This window comes from Zalophus californianus, chromosome 12 (genome assembly GCF_009762305.2).
Source record: "Zalophus californianus isolate mZalCal1 chromosome 12, mZalCal1.pri.v2, whole genome shotgun sequence".
In the NCBI taxonomy this organism is placed as follows: Eukaryota; Metazoa; Chordata; class Mammalia; order Carnivora; family Otariidae; genus Zalophus; species Zalophus californianus.
In genome coordinates this window covers 91100378-91117983 of record NC_045606.1, presented here as the reverse complement: position 1 = coordinate 91117983, position 17606 = coordinate 91100378, and the positions used below count along the sequence as shown (strand labels likewise).

The 17606-nt window shown below is 36.8% G+C and overlaps 1 protein-coding gene across 2 annotated transcripts in view; it reads right to left on the bottom strand.

Annotated features, from left to right (window-relative positions):
- Positions 1-17606, bottom strand: part of TRIM24 (tripartite motif containing 24) — a 120626-nt gene that overhangs the window by 7368 nt on the left and 95652 nt on the right. The window contains exons 9-14 of one of the 2 annotated variants that reach the window (XM_027573826.2): positions 15685-15851; positions 10713-10886; positions 6485-6658; positions 4202-4337; positions 2636-2708; positions 635-803 (exon numbers count right to left, since the gene is read on the bottom strand). In XM_027573826.2, coding sequence (XP_027429627.1) covers positions 635-803; positions 2636-2708; positions 4202-4337; positions 6485-6658; positions 10713-10886; positions 15685-15851 — 893 coding nt within the window. Of the gene's footprint in view, positions 1-634; positions 804-2635; positions 2709-4201; positions 4338-6484; positions 6659-10712; positions 10887-15582; positions 15852-17606 lie in introns of both variants that reach the window. The other variant, XM_027573825.2, reaches the window with a different exon arrangement.

Sequence of the window (17606 nt, the reverse complement as noted above, 5' to 3'; positions counted from 1 at the left end):
TTTTCCACTGGAATCTTTTAGAATCCTGGTATCCTGAAACTGATGACAATATAACTTGAGCCCTTTTTTCATTTAATGTTCTGGTACTTGGTGGGTCCCTTCAACTCAAATGATCATGCTTTCAGCTACAGTAAATTTCCTTGTATTATTTTGTGGGCAATTATCTTCCATGTGTTTTACTCAAATGCCCAACCTCCTTGTTTGAGCCTCTGATTTTTCAAACTCTTCTCCCTGTTTTCTTTTTTAAAAATTTTATCTATTTATTTGACAGAGAGAGAGAGAGAGAGAGACAGAGAGACAGAGAGAGAGATCACAAGTAGGCAGACAGGCAGGCAGAGGGAGAGGGAGAAGCAGGGAGCCTGATGCGGGGCTCGATCCCAGGACGCTGGGATCACGACCTGAGCTGAAGGCAGATGCTTAACCTACTGAGCCACCCAGGTGCCCCTTCTCCCTGTTTTCCATCCATTTTTTTCTTTTAATTTACTGAGAGATTTCCTCAAATTTTTCAACCTTGAAGTTGTCTATTTCCCAGTTTTCAAATATAACAAACATATAACCTCCTATCTGCTATTTAAAAGTTTCTTTCATCCTATCCCCCAAATAGCCATAGTATCCCCCAAATTAATAAAATTACATTTTGAGGCCTAGATTCTTCATCTGATTCTTGTTTCACTATAACAACAGGAAAATCATAATTTTCAGGTGGTCCACTGTTTTCCTGTTTTATTCGGATTGGCTCCAACATGACCACTGGAACTTTGTGTGTAGAATCAGCTCCTGCTGGCTTGCTGGAAGAGCCAGAGCTATAAGAAAGAAAGGAAAAAAAAAATATCAAAGAATGCTACTTTAAGTATCTTAAGACAAAGTGTAACAACAGTTTTCAGGCATAATGCTGTAACTTCACACCAATGGTCACTATGTTCCATTATCAATAAATGATACATAACTGAAATGCAACTGCTACACTGCAAAACAGCTTCATGTATAAAAAATGTTTTACATATTAGCCTATCTAAATAGTTACATTACACTTCTGGAAAGACATTTAAATACATTTAAATAAAACCTGAATTAAAAGAAAATTGACTTCAATATTCTGAGGCTCTACAACTGGGCAGCCAGATTCAGGATTTTAGAGCTAGCATCATCTTCTTAGGCTTTCCCATTTCCTTCTCTAGTCAGTGACAAAGAGACTCTGCGCTCACATTAACGATTTATTGTCCCAAAGTGTGGAGACAATTAACTAGAGACCTAAGTTATTGGTGTTCTGATATTTAAAAGTGTAGTGGGACAAAAACCTTTTACAGATAGCCACTATGTTCTCATAGGATTAAAGGCAACCTTTTTCTCTTCAGAGAATGTTTTTTTTTTTTTTAATTTTATTATGTTATGTCAGTCACCATACAACACATCATTAGTTTTTGATGTGGTGATCCATGATCCATTGTTTTCGTATAACACCCAGTGCTCCATGCAGTACGTGCCGTCCTTAATACCCATCACCAGGCTAACCCATCCCGCCCCCCTTCAAAACCCTGTTTGTTTCTCAGAGTCCATAGTCTCTCATGGTTCACCTCTCCCTCCGATTCCCCCCCTTCATTTTTCCCTTCCTTCTCCTAATGTCCTCCGTGCTATTCCTTATGTTCACAAATAAGTGAAACTGTATGATAATTGACTTTATCTGCTTGACTTATTTCACTTAGCATAATCTCCAGTCTCATCCGTGTTGATGTAAAAGTTGGGTATTCGTCCTTCCTGATGGCCGAGTAATATTCCGTTGTCTATATGGACCACATCTTCTTTATGCATTTGTCTGTTGAAGGGCATCTCAGCTCTTTCCACAGTTTGGTTATTGCAGACATTGCTGCTATGAACATTGGGGTGCACATGGCCCTTCTTTTCACTACATCTGTGTCTTTGGAGTAAATACCCAGTAGTGCAATTGCTGGGTCATAGGGTAGCTCTATTTTAAAATTTTTAAGGAACCTCCACACTGTTTTCCAAAGTGGTTGTACCAACTTGCATTCCCACCAACAGCGTAAGAGCGCTCCCCTTTCTCCACAACCTCTCCAACATTTGTTGTGAGAATGCTTCTTTCATATGATTAGGCAAGTTAAGAACTAGGTTCATTATCTAGGAGAAATCTGCAAGTGTAAGAAATAGACGAGTAAAGCAGTAAGCTAAGATAGAATTTCAACTACTATGAGTTTATTTATTTTAAGGCAGAATTAATGTTTGGCCATTAAAAAAGTCAGAGGACACTGAAGTTAGCATAAAGTTATTGTTTCTTTCCCCACTGAGCTTGTATTTGTACATATTCCTATATAGTACAGTATGTGAAACCTACTTCATTTAAATTTTCCTTGCTATTAGGCTAAAGTCAAATGTATTTTCTTATTTTCAACATATTACCCCCCACCCCAATTTCTGTACCTTTAAAGACAAAACTGCACTTTATTTACTTGATCCATTAATTAATCAAATTAATATATAATTATTCACATTTTAATTTAAAAGTTAAAAATAAAGGAAGTTGTTCAAAATGCATTGAGTTACCAAGAGCATGTTGGAGCACTGTCAAGAGAAATCGAATCAGAGATTTTATATATGAGAGAATAAGGTTAAGTCAGTTTACCTTCCTCGGCTCCCAACGCTGGAGGCACTAGGTGAACGTATTGGTGGGTGAACACTAGTCATAGTAACAGGTCCTGAAGAAGAGGAAATCATTCACATTCATAAAATGGATTAATAATTATGTATTTATTTCCTACTGAATGTGCTCACTTAATACTACACTGAAACTGGAACACAATGAAATTATATACAACAATAAGCAGTCGTTGGACTCGCAGCAAAGTCTAACTCCTTTAGACTAGCGGGGGTACTCAACCTCAGTACTGCTGGCATTTAAGGCCAGATAATTCTTTGTTTGGGGGGGTGGGGCCCTCTGTGCATTGCAGGATGTTTAGCAGCATCCCTGGCCTCTACTAATTATTAGATGTTAGTAGTATCCCTCTATATTTCCCACCCCAGGGTGTGACAATCAAAAATGTTTCCAAACACTGTCAAATGTCCCACATTAGAGTAACCAGGGTAAAATCTCAGTGAGGACACTAGCATCAGTGAAAGCTACAGAAGACAATAAAAAGTGGTAGGCACTGATATAAAAGCAGTCCAAGAAAGAAAGCCACACAGAGACCAATTAATGGAGATACTGAAACAAATATTCTACTAGGCAATGTATTTAAGATACTTCATCCAATGCCTAGCACAGTCAGTAAAGGACAAATGTCAGCTTTAGTAATATTGTAAAAATGGTTTCCAGAAATGTTTTATCAACTTATATTCCTGCCACCCATGTATCAGAGTACTTCTCTCATCAAATTCTTATCAATGAGTATTTTCTCTATTTAAGTCTTTGCTAATTCAACAGTTAGAAATTATATCTTGTTTTGATATTTTTAATAACCACGAGTGAGACTGAATCCCCCAAGTTACTGGCTATTTGTATTTCCTCTTCAGGGAGTTATCTACTCATGTCCTTGGGCAATACTGAGTACTTTCCTTATTTATTTGTACAAACTTGTTTTATAATTAAACAGTTTCTCTGCCATATTTTGTCAACAGTGTTCTTCCAGTCTGTTTGTATTTTAAGTTTGTTTATGTTTTAAATAACCATCTCCTTTTAAATTGCATAACTGCTTTATTACGTTTGTGTGACTGGTGAATGACTTAAGAAATTCCCCTCCTTCCTTATGTTGTTCTAAGGCACCTATTTTGCCAAGATCTCTGGGAGTAGGTATTAGAGTGCTTCTCTCTCAAAGGAAATGAGCAGGTACGTTAGAAATCCTTAAACATTAATTAAATACCAAACAAAACCACCAAGAAGTGACTGACACTGATAAATTTTGACCCTAGGCAACTCATATCCAAAAAAAGGGACCACAACACAGGCAAACTTACCAAAAAGAGAATGTATAGTGCTAATTTCCTCCTGGGAATGCTCTCATGCCTATGTTTTATTGAAACTGAAAAGGTACAGAGGTTTAACCTTTGCTTCCCACTTTGAAAGTATACTAATTTTAAATAGTGCCAAAAACTCAGACTCATTTTAATCATCCAACAAAAAGGGGTGGGGAGTCATTACAAGTCGAGTAAAAAATGGGAAAACACTCACAAAATCAAAAGAAGCCCACTTTACCTGCAAGGCCTGGAGATGGCACTGATGAATTTGGTGACTGGACGGTTCTGTTTGAGGGTGGTCTTGGCTGGCCATGATCTATACTAGTATCTTTCCTCACAATATTGTCCAGCATAATAGTACTTGAACAGTCAATCTTACAAGAAAAGAAATTATTTCACGGCATCCTGACTTTGCAAGTTAAAAGCTAGTTTAAATTTAATAGAAAACTTTAATAGTTTAATTACTGTCAAATAATAAAATATGTAAATATCCTATTTGAGAAGTTCTGATGCATATTTTCCCCATAAACAATCTTGAAAAAAGCTTTCATTCTTCTTAATGTTCCATCTTAGTAAATATGCTGAGGACATACTAGTTCAGAAGTTATGAGCAAGGATAAGGGAGTATCATGTGTCATTCACACCCGTAAAAATTGAAACAAAAAAAATACTTAACTTATTTAAAAATAACAAAAGGTAGCCCCCCAAAAAAAGTTGATGAGAAAAGTAGCAGTTTCACATTTTAGCAAACCTCTTTAGTGTCTGGCTTACTAACAACCAACTGGATTCTTATATCTGCTTCGGCACACAATCTGCTATGATGTGTGGTTTTGGTTGAAGAAGATGAAGAAAATCTGGCCTTACAAAGGAAGGACCTTGTGGAGCCTCTGACCCCCATGTCTTTGGCTCACATTGAGAACTGGTGCTATGGTATGCACTACATAGATCAAGCAGGCCCACACATAACACATTTCTAGAACAATAACCTCACTTAAGTACATTACTACTATTTGGTAGGAAGAATGGATCCTTTCTATATTCTTGCTTTAATATAACAGGTATAAAGGAAACACTTCTTTCTTAATTGATTGCTCGGCTAAAATATTGATAAATTTCTACTGAATAAGACTTTATTCTTTAGATGCGAATACTTTCCATGCTTAAATAGACCATTTATTTCCCCAAAATGTCTTTGTGATTAAAGTTCAAGTTTAATTCTTTAATATAGTTCCAGCCTTTCTCAATCAGGATTCTACAAGAGACTTAAGTCCTACTGTCCTAGGGCACAGATTGTGTATGATGAATTTACTTTTCAACTCTCCATCTACAATGGTGCTAATTATGAACCATCTTTGAGGTGATTGAGAAAATGGTCACTCAAATCAGCTTCTTTATTCTATGGTTCAGATACAGAATTTCAGTTGAGCAAGGCTGGGAGACAAAGGGTCACCTGTATCTAAGGACTGCAGAGAAAAGAGCAGAAGGACAATTCTACTGTCTGTGGGTTCTCTTTAGGGGAGGGAGTAAGTGCACAGGGTCATTTATGTTAATATTCTTTTGGCAATACCTTGGCCAATACTTTTCAGAGTGTAAAACATACTGGAATGTGACTGGATCTATTGGTTCTTAATGTAAGAAAAGTTATTTACATTGAGAGGTAATCCTAAAAGCTGAAATAAAATTGTAGGAGTGAGACAAAAGAAGTTTTCCTATGTACCACCTATGTATGAAAAATACATGTACTTTACCCATTTAAAGTATATGCAATTATTTTACAAAGTATTAAGTAACTCTGGTGAGGTTAACGATGCAACCAGTAGGAAATATTAGATGATCTCAGTAACTTGAAAAACCAAGTTAAATGAAAATTAAAAAAATTATTTTACAATCTGACAAGATATTTCTTACAAGTTTTTAATGTTTGTGTCACAATTATCTAACCTTACAGGGTAAGGTAAGGTAAAGTAAGTATCAACTTATACTTGGAGATCTGACTATAGGATATTGTATTTTCTGCCTTTGGAAAAGATTTTTTAAAAAGTCATACTGACAAAGACAGCAAGTACATGTATTTAATTTAAATATAAACTAAATCAGAGGTAATTCTGCACTGGCCAGTATGATCTGGGAGGAGATGTTTTCATTTTCATTGTTAAACTTGTCTCCACCTCTTCTGATGTCTTCAATTCTAGCCTCCCCCGCCAACCTTATTCTAATATAGCACATTCCAGCAACTCAACTTTCCAGCACCTCTGCCCAGGTCCTTACTTCCCTGCTTTCCCTAGTCCATTACTGTAATCATTCATTGACAGACACCTTTAACTGCAGTGCCATGAAAGATGTTCTATAGTATGTTTAAATGCTTAGCGCTTTTATTTTTTCTGTTGTATTTCTAAAGAATGAAAATAACTTCTAAAACCAAACACACAACCTATAATCCGACTAACTCAAGCCTTTTACCAGATCTAAGTTCACTTAAAATTTTCGAAACACACTTAGTATAAATTTTTTGTATACTTACATCTGGGAGAGAAGGAAGATTGTAAGAACCTCCCACTGGTGAGCTCAAATCAATCATCGGTGAACCGAAAGCCTTTGCATCATATGCTGCGGCACTAGTAATGGTAGGACTAGAAGGAGTCGAGGACGTGCTGTTGGCGGTTGATGTGGCAGCCTGCCCACTGCTGATCTGCCACTACAGCAGCAAGACAGGAGAAAGGGTGTCTGTCAGGCCAAAACATGAAACGTCCAACCAGTCCCTGTTCCTTTCTTACAAAACAAAGTAGAAGACACATTCCGCTATTTGAATTCAACTATAATTTGAACTGAAAGGCGGCGGGGGGGGAGGAGGAAGGAGATGGACAGATATATATAATTTTCATTAATCCTATCCAAAAATGTAAAATAAAAAGCACTGATTTTTCTTTTTTAAAGATTTTATTTATCTATTTGACAGAGAGAGAGAGAGAGCGCGCACGCACAAGTAGGCAGAGAGGCAGGCAGAGGGACAGGGAGAAGCAGGTTCTCCGCGGGGCAGGGAGCCCGACGCGGGACTCGATCCCAGGACCCCGGGATCAGGACCCGAGCTGAAGGCAGACGCTTGACCGACTGAGCCACCCAGGCGCCCAAGCACTGATTTTTTTAACCAGAAAACAGTTAGTATGCACCAGAAAACCAAAATACCCCATCTTGGAAAGCTTATATATACTGGAAAAGAAATATACACAGAGACAGCAACTCTGAGGTAAAGATGGAGGGCTAAACACTTATATTTTCTTCTGTCCCTACCTGAGACACCTGAAACTAAAGTAACAGTTAAGGGGAATTTTTTAAAAAGGCTTTTGACTCAAAAAACATAGGAAAGAAGACAGAAATCCCATTTTGGAAGCCGGAAAGAAGATGGACAAACAGCAAACCACTTATCAATTTGATAAAGCTGAAACCTAAGCTGGCAGTGGGGAAAACAGAGAAGTCAGTCAACACAGACTGCAGAACCCCTAAGGGCTTGGACATTAGAAGCACGAGAGGTGAATCTGGGGCTGAAAACAGGATAATCTGTCGCGAGTCTGTTTAAGCAGCAGTGAAGCTCATGTTCCTTTCCTACTTTACCTGTAGTTACCCCAAGATAATATGGACTTCCTCCACCTCCACAGATGAAGGCTGGAAGTTTACTCTCTAAAACAGGTAAAACAGTGTCATTTGACTGAAAGGCACCAGGTTCAGCAGAAGGCAGAAAAGTAGTGCACTGAAAATGAAGATGAAGAAAGCACACTCACACTGAATGCTGAGCTTCCCTCACGCTGCCACTGGCCTCCTACCACTCTTACCCATGTGGCTTCAAGGAGCAGCCAGGCTCTACATTTTAGGCAGAGGACAGGAAGATCCTCTGGGAACTGGACCAGCCTAAGAAGACTTAAAGATGGAAACACTAGGAATTCTCCCAATAAATCTGCCTCGTAGCCTTAAATCTACCGTGAAATCTTAATCATCAAGCATTAGCTCCAGACCAAGGCTTTCAGGACTTTCTTAAAACTCACTTCTTATATACGAACAGATAAATAAACCTCAACAAACATCTGAGGAAACTCTTCGTCATTTATGTTAAAAAAGCTACAGTAACTAAGAGAATATCAGGAATGAGAAGTAATAGAGATGAGCCATGATGCTCTCTACAATTTCCTTCAAAACCTATCAAAAAATAAGAACACTTGATAGATGGATGAATAGATAGGTATATGGAAGAATAAATGAGAAGGCAAATAGAACACTTTGTCTCCTATATAACTCTTTCAACTTGTGTTTGAAATTTTTCATAATAAAATATAGGTGAAAAGGAAAGCAACTAAGAGGTATCTCAAGACTACGCAAGGGAAAAAAAAAATCTCCAAACACACTGTTTATATATAGACTATCCTATATAGAGTGATAGTGTCAGAAGCATTCCAATTTTGAAAAATCTAATTTATATTCTTTACCAAAAAAATTGTGTAAAGAAACCTGTGAATGTCTTCACCACCTACCTACCCCTCATATCCATCCATCCATCCGTCCATCTTTTTCTTTGGACCCTAATCCTCCTCCCCTCCCACAGAATAATCACAGTTACAGATAATGTGTTATCTTTCCAGATTTATATATATCATGTATATACACATATCATACATAGGTCATATATATATGATGTATATACATATATATATATCACACGTCATATATATATATATGATAAAACACATACACAACCAGAAATATGAGATAATACCCCACAAAAATTCTAGAACATGGTTTTTCCCACATAAGCACATATAGATTACTGCATTTTCTCAAGAGCTGAAAGTATTCTCCCTGTGCAAGTATGCTATAGTTTATTAAATTAACCAATTGAAAACCAATTCCTGACTATATTTTCCTAGTTGGCTCATTTATTCATTCAGGTTTACATTTTTGATCAGGAAACATTTTAAAAAACATTCTTAGAGCGTGTGTCTACCCATTAAAAATAATAAATGAGGAAGAGGTAAAGTACACATTTGTGTACAAAGAATGTGCTAGCTGTTTCTGTGTATGTTAGCACTCAGTTTCAGCACAACTCTGCAAGGTACTCAATGTATAGTTGGGGCAAATGACATTTAAAAGATTAAACTTGTACAAGGTCACAAAATTATTTGGAAAGTAAACAGAATTTAAGGTTAAACTATAGCTTGGGCCCCTTGTCCCTCCCTCTACCGATGAAATAGAGAAAGGTATGCTTTTTATTTAAAAGTATTTTTATTAAATATTATTTAAGAATTAGTTTGGTGATATTACAGCAAAGCCAAACTAATTATAACCACACACATACATATGCGCGCGCACACACACAGTGTGTGTACTTTTTAGAACAGAATTTTCATAAATGAATGCCACAGAATTATGAAAATAGCATCATATTTCTTATTTTGGCTTTGGCAAAAAAAACTGAAAACTGAACTCAAACTACAAGTGTTAAGCTGGAAAGATTTGACACGAATTCTTGGAGAAGACAAAGAGAGAACTTTTGTTTTGTTTTAAAGATTTTATTTATTTATTTGACAGAGAGAGAGACAGTGAGAGAGGGAACACAAGCAGTGGGGAGAGGGAGAGGGAGAGGCAAGCTTCCCGTAGAACAGTGAGCCTGATGCAGGGTTTGATCCCAGCACCCTGGGATCATGACCTGAGCCGAAGGCAGACGCTTAACGACTGAGACACCCAGGCGCCCTGAACTTTTACTTGTTAAAAAGTAATGTCATATCTAAAAAGTATTTTTACCCAAAGACATTAAGAATATATTAAACTTTATCAGATTTAATATATAATTAAATATTAAACTTAATCAGATATATATATATGTACCCCATATTAAAATTGTCAGTTTGTTTTTAGGAAGTCTCCTTGTAACAATTTATTTTTTATTTATTTTTATTTTTTTATAGGAATGCCGCAGGGCATTCCCTGCAGCTTTTTTTTTTTTTTAAGATTTTATTTATTTATTTGACAGAGAGAGAGATAGCAAGAGCAGGAACACTAGCAGGGGGAGTGGGAGAGGGAGAAGCGGGCTTCCCGCGAGGCAGGGAGCCCGATGAAGGGCTTCCCGAGATGAAGGCAACGCTTAACGACTGAGCCACCCAAGCGCCCCTCCTTGTAACAATTTAAAGATTCATTCATGTTCTCTTTTGCAGAAATATAATCTGTATTTGTTAGAATACTTCTGTCTTAATGCACTCTGCTAAAAGCTATACCTATCAGTATTGCCAAAATTCATACCTATGACTTGCTGATTATTCTGGGACTTCACTCTAATATCAATATAAGTGGCTTGATTTTTCTTGTTAATTACAAATCAAGACCTTTTCTCTTAGCTTTGTCTCTTTAGGTCTGTGTATAATAAACTTGGTAACTCACATTTATTTAAAAAAAGAAAAAAAGAAGGGGGGTGCCTGGGCGGCTCAGTCAGTTAAGCACCCAACTGCTTGCTTTCGGCTGTCATGATTTCAGGGTCCTGGATTGAGCCCCGTGTTGGGCTCCATGCTCATCAGGGAGTCTGCTTGAGGATTCTCTCTCCTTCTCCCTCTGCCCCTCCCCACCACTCATGCACTTTCTCTCTCTCAAATAAATAAATCCCCCCCCCCCAAAAATGCTCGCTCTGGCTCTTCATTGCTTTATCTATAAATTTAATGTGATTTGAAAATAGAGAAGCAGAACAAGAAACTGAAGAAAGTAAATATATATACCTGTTTTATAGCTTGTTGAGCCAAAAAAGCCATCTGTAGTGGGTTGGGCTTTATTGCTTGTCGTGGCATGTTCTGATTTGGTGGATATCTTAGCTGTTGAGGATGTGGAGGAAGAACTGGTCCATTGGGTTTGGGGCTGTGATTTTGAAAATTTATCAAACGTGGAGGGGGTTGCTGGAAAAAAGAAATTATGCCAATTTAGTGACAATCATCTCTTGTAAGACAAATTATAGAGAACTCTGTAACTTTCACAGAAAGACACCACCTTTGTCACAGATGAATAATTTATTAATACTACAACAAGGGTATGGGGGAAGGAGGCAGCCTTCCAGAATGTGTATAACTATGTGATAAGTTTTATTAGGAAAGAGCCTTGGGAGAGGGGTTTCCAACTTTAAGTAGGTTACAAAAGGACTGGACGTAGGCCATGTTACGAAGTAGGGAAAATTTGTGTTTGGTATCCTTAGAAGTCCCCGATGATTACATTTTGCAAAGAACTGCCCTCTTCAGATCTCCTAAAATAATGTGATGGTAGAATAATAATTGCTAGCATTTACAGAGCGGTTGTTACATGCCAGGTACTGCTTTAAGGGCTTTACATGAGTTAATTCATTTAATCTTCACAATAATACTATGAGGTAGGGATTCTGTTCATTTTACAGAAAAGGAAACTGAGGTATAGAGAATTTAAATAACCTGCCTCAGATTAATGAAAATAATAAAAGAGGAAGCTGGAACTTGAACTCAAGCACTCTGGCTCCAAGGTCTGCACTCTTAACCAATAAATCACGAATAAGGAAAACAGTTGTTATTAATAACATTTAAAAATTAATGAGTTTTAGATCTTACTGAGGTCAAACCAAATGCCAGGCATTATGATTAGCATTTTACATGTGTTACTTCATTATTACCTTCCCCTCATTTCACAAATGAGGACACTGAACATTAGAAAGCTTAGAGAACTTGAAAAAGGTCACACAGCTAGTAAAAGGCAGCACTAGATCTTTAATCCAAACCTACTCTGCCATGTCATCACCAAAACACCTGCTGGGTGTAGCTGGGGGCGGATTAAGGTACTCATTAGAGCTAAGAGGATGAATTTCCCTAAAGAAAAATAGATTTCAAATGGAAACTCTTCAAGGACAACATTGGTGGGTTACACAATAGGGCAAGGGATGGGAAGGCAAACCCTCTTTGTGCATAAATGCTAGCCGTGGAAATTGAGACCAATGTTCTAAAAAAAGGTAACCCTATATGCCAGTCGCAGTCTCGTGGTGAACCAATTCTATGGTTGGCAACTTATTGTAAAGCAAGTACTTATTTTTAGCTCTCTAAACTGTATATGATTAGAACTTCTCAGAAAGGGGAGTATTAACTTCCATATTCACAAGGGGACAAATGTGAAATTTGTAGGGCTAAAGTAACAGCACCTTAACTTTTGGTCCTCTGAAGGAAGACAGCTATAAAAGGGAGGCCTGCCCTCTATTTTTGCTTTTCCTTTCTCATTTGTGGAATTTACTTTCCTTTCCTGGGTAAATGCTTCTCTTTCCCCTCTCTTACAAATTAGTTGGCACTGGGTTCACCCTCAGTAACTCTCGAGAGGGGCCAGCAATTATGGACCCAATGAAAAATAGATTTAGATACTGTTTCAAGACCAAGGGAAATTCTGTGGGTGCAGAAGAGAAAAATATTAGAGGAAATGTCATAACTGTATGGACGCATAAGCCTGAAGCCATAGCAATTCTCTTTGATTTTTGAAGTTTTGTGATTTGAAGGGTTTTGTATCAGAGAAACACAAACAGAAAACAGTTGGGGAATTACAGTGGAAATAGTGAAAAACTTCTAAATTTATCTAAGCGATACCTTTTTAAAAAGTGTGGAAATCATCCAAAATGGTCTTTAAGAGAGAATAAAGGAACTTACATTAGCCCTTTGCTACCACACTCACAGCCCCACCCAGACTGAGATTTATACACTGATAAAGTCAAGAAGGGACACTTGATGCTAGAATAACGTACTCTGAGAAATCGGTGTCGGAATGGATGTCAACCCTGCCATCAAGGAGCTCAGAGTTTGATAAGACGTGAGGGGCTTTTTTTCCCCTCTCCTAAATTGTTATACTTGATTGTGTTAGCAGGGAAGGCAACTTTGAAGAATAAGACTAGGAACTAGTTATGAGCATAAGAGAAAAAGCAAAACCAGTGCTACTTTAATTAAATGGAATCAACTAATTTGCAAGGAAGATACAGAAGGAAAAAAGAGAACAGAGAAATAATTGAGCACTTAAGCAAACTGACATATAAACATCATTATCCTCACCCTCACTCTAAGTACCTTTATGATTTCAGGTTTTGATTGTATTCTAGGTCAGTAGTCCCCAGCTGTGCATAATAACCATGAAGGATAGTGGATGTCCTTCTAACATCCATCCACTGTTCAGGAAAATTAAAGTACACATATGTACAAGAGTATCTCCACAGCAGTAAATCTGACCCAGGAGTGAGAACCGCTGCTATGAATTATGTATAAAACAACACAGGTGACAGTGCTAACAAACTGCAACCTGTCCACTGGAGTAGACTGCATAGTGCTGAATAAACAGAGGCACAGTCTATCAGGTTTGTATCACTTAGTTCTGTATCCTACCTTTGCACCACACAACTCTTTAACCACGCAGATTACATGGTTAATATTCAGAGGAAGAAGAAATAAGGGACTCTCATGTAAGCAATTAAATTTAACTGTGTCCTATGGACAGATGTAGAGTATGATTTGAGCATACCCACAAAGCCAGAGGCACACACAGCCTCCTTATAGACAGACACCTTCCCACACTTACATGTAAATAAACTGGTAGGAAACTAAGTACACAGCTAGGCAGAGCAGTGAAAAAGCTTGTGGAGGAGGACAAATTGACGAGTGAAAAATGTATGAGTATTTGGCAGAGAACACATAAAAATGAGAGATAAAAATAAAAATGAGTATGAAAGAAGATTCAGGAGTCACTGAAAGTAGTAGAAAAACAATACTGTGTGAGGAAATGACCAAAAGATGTGAAAATTACTTTATTTCTAAGAGGGAAAAATAGGTTTCATAATACAGATTGTGTATTATATAGATTATACAGCAGTAAACCCTAGAGAGGAAAAATAAGATCAAAAGCAAATTTCTGAGATAAGTAGACCAAAGGCTCAGAGATCATTTTCTTTGTCACTGCTTATAAATAACAATTATAGAGGGACCAAGTCACATAGAATCTACTAACTGCCTCAGTTCCTTATTTCTTAGTGAAATGGCAATTAACACAAATAATGAATTTATCTTTTTCACATTATATAAACTTAAATAAAAATCACTTTTCTATCTCCCAGACACTTAAATATTAATCATGCAAATGCTTAGTACTAGGCACTCAACTCTCTTTTCTTTTTAAATTTATCTTTAGAAATATTTTGGTACTCTTTGAAGTCTACCTGCAGAATATCAGTCTGCAGAGGTAATGACAAAATTATTCCTCAATTTTCTTAAAATTTCAACTCTGTCAGTTGTGCTCCTGGTATCTAAAGTGTACAAGTCTTTTGCCATGGAACACTCACCAAAGACCTCTTAAATTCTTTATTAATTACTTCCTGTAAAACATGAGTTAAAACAAAGTTCTAGAGGAATAATCTACAGGGTGTATTAATATTCCCCTGGATTTGACATGCCTTCTTAATCAAATTCTACAAAACCATAAGCCTGAAATAAATTGCTTTAGGTCTTCACAGAAGCAACTTGACAAAATCAGGATCTACCCATGTCCATAACTTTATTCAGGGTTGAAGTAAGAGCCCTATGAAGACCAATTCCACATTGTGTAAATTTGCTACAAAAAATACTATTATGCCATTTAATTACTTTTTCATAAAGAACCACATTATACATTCCTCTTAGTGCTAGAAAAATACTAGTAAAACGTTTCTTCCCTAGTTAACTGGCATGTTTCCTTTTTACCAAATAATATAGATATTATATCTGTTTCTTTTCTTTGGTTGAGAAAAAAATTCTGCTCTAAGTCTTGTTCTCAAGTAAAAAGAATTCTTAGCCTAGTTCTGCACACTTTGATTCTTATTAAACCCTGTTCCATTTCATTCATGTCAATCCATTTGAAGTATACCACTTCAAATCCTTCTCAGAAATAGGAAGAGTATAAATTAATAAATAACAATTTGTATGAATTACTAAGACTTTACATTCCTGAGTAAATTTTAGTAAGTATGCCCAGATCTAACTTGAGTAGGATGGTGAAACTCCTTAACAGAACATATAAACTTATCTTCAAAAATCAGATTAGAAGTAAATGGAGTACTTCATACCTAGTAAAAATAAGAATGGTTCATGGAATACCTGCTCAGAAATAGAGTCTGAAGAAGGGAGATTTCTAGTGAACCACTCCCCAACCCTTTCCTATTTCGTTTTACCCTAATTTCTAAGACGTGCGGTGGTTTTCCTCAACAGTGCCTCCCCACAAAGACCAGATAACTGAAGAACGAATCATTCTGAAGCACTAACACAGGAATGATGAGTTACAGATACACAACTTTACCATCAGCCATAGGCATGGGTTGTTTAGGAATGCAACGATTTATCCTCGGTTATAATTTGAAGACAACAAAGAGTATATGAAAATAGTTGTACCAGCTCAATAAACCATTAATTTCTTTTTGTGAAGGACTAAAAACTAGGAGTTAACTCAGGGATACTTTTGATAAAGTTTTATAGATTCATATATTCAGATCATAGATGACAGATGTCTTGGTTATCTTAAGAGATGCTGAATACAATTGTACTATAATTATCTAAGTTAGGACAGGCCTGCTTCCAAATTTACCTGATGAGAGATGGAAGGTTGCTGGATGGGCCCCTGCATTCTAGGGTTTGGTAAACCCACAGGTGCTGGCCTCCGTTGCACCTGTTGCCTCTGAGCCATTACCTGTTGCTGCATATGCTGGAGTCGTAACTGAGCTAGGCTGATCTGTGTTGGAAACTTGGATAACTGGTTTGAAGATAAACCACCTGGTGGCTGTGAATTCTGTTCCACGACAGGATTCTGCTTAGGCATTTGTGGCTGACTCTCTTTATCTTCAATTACTAAAGAACCTAATCAAAGAGAAAAAGTTGAGTTCTCAAGTTTTTCTGATAGTGAAATACCGTATTTTGTAAGGCTATTTTTGCTGAACTCCAAATTGCCAAGAAATTTTTTGGTCTCAGAAACAGTTTACACTCTTAAAAATAGAAGGCCCCAAAGAGCTTTTGCTTATGTAAGTTCTAGCTATCAAATTTTACCATATTAGAAACCATTAAAAACATTTTTTACTTATTATTAATTCATTTAAAAATAACAGACCTATAATAACATTTTTATGAAAAATAACTTTTCAAAAATATTAGTGACTGTTTTAGTATTTTTAAAAATCTCTTTAACATGTCTCGCCTAAAAGTTGAACTCTCCTATCTGTTTTTGCACTATCTGTCATTATATATTGTTTGGGTTGAAATACCTGAAGAAAACCGGCCACAAACAGACATGTAGTTGAAAAAGGGAGGCCTTGTAGTGTGCTCAAGGAGCCTCATACTATGTCTTAACTGCAGTCGTTTATCAAAACAAAACAGGCAAACCTGACATTGGTTCTAAAACTCCACAATATATTTCTGATTCTTTAGTATGAGCAATTTGTAATCTCTCAAATCCTTATGTCTTCACAGTGCATAATACATCAGTTCTCTGACAGACAATACTCTGGCTTACAGTTACACTTTTAGAATTTAAGCGTGCCTCTGAATAGGTCTGATTAAAGCACAAGGCAAAGCTTGACTTCAACAGTAGAGACTCAAATGTTTCTGATTTACTAAGCATAAACATCCTAAAAAAAATATGGTTATCATTGATTAAATACTCACTGTATGTTAGGCAATATGATATCAAGTCTATGTATATCCATAAGTCCTTTTTATAGATAAGGGATCTAAGGGTTCAGAGAGATTGAACAACTTACCCAAACTCACCAAGACATTAATTGAATGTTCATCTATATCAATATTTTTCCCTCACACTCTTCTATTTCTCAGAAGCCATGGATAAACAAGTTTGGGAAACTTGTCTCCTTCTTAGAATATTTAAAATGCAAATCTCATTGTAAATGACAATTTACACAGCTGTACATGATAGCTCTGAGAAGACTTACAGTAAAGGATACGGTTTAATTTTATTATAGGATTTTCACAAACTTCACAAATAGGGATGCTGTTTTTGTTTTTGCTGACACAGATTTATCTAAAACTATATCCACTTATGTGTTATAGTTACACACATATTCTTAATTTTACCTATGTCTACATCATGTGGTTTTATAGTATAAGCAATATGCTTATAAGTACATATATTTCCGTATATGATATATTATGTGGATAGGTACTCTGTAGAGCTGACTGTGTGGTGGTTCAGTGGGGAAGGGTAAGAGTTACTTATAAACACACTTTGTATTAAGATGCTTCTTTTTAGTAATATAGGTGAGACTGTGTGTGATTCCAGATGCCTGCTACCTATCAATAAATATGTTGCTGCATGCACTTTGAAACTGAGCCACAGGGGTCACCTTATCACCATCCTTTTTATTCTTCTGTTGTATGGATGAGATTTGTGTAAGCTTATTGCTTCCTTTCTTGGTATATTATGACAGCACTGGCTCTCTCCCTTTCCAGCCATTTCTTCCTTTCCTACCCAGAATCTAGCCTAGGGAAGGAGAGCAACCATCTTTGATGATTTTGAAACATAGTCAATGAGACCAAAAACTGTCATCAAAGGGACTGAGTTGGTGGCTGATGAAGAATGTATAGGGAATTCTTACATTTCTA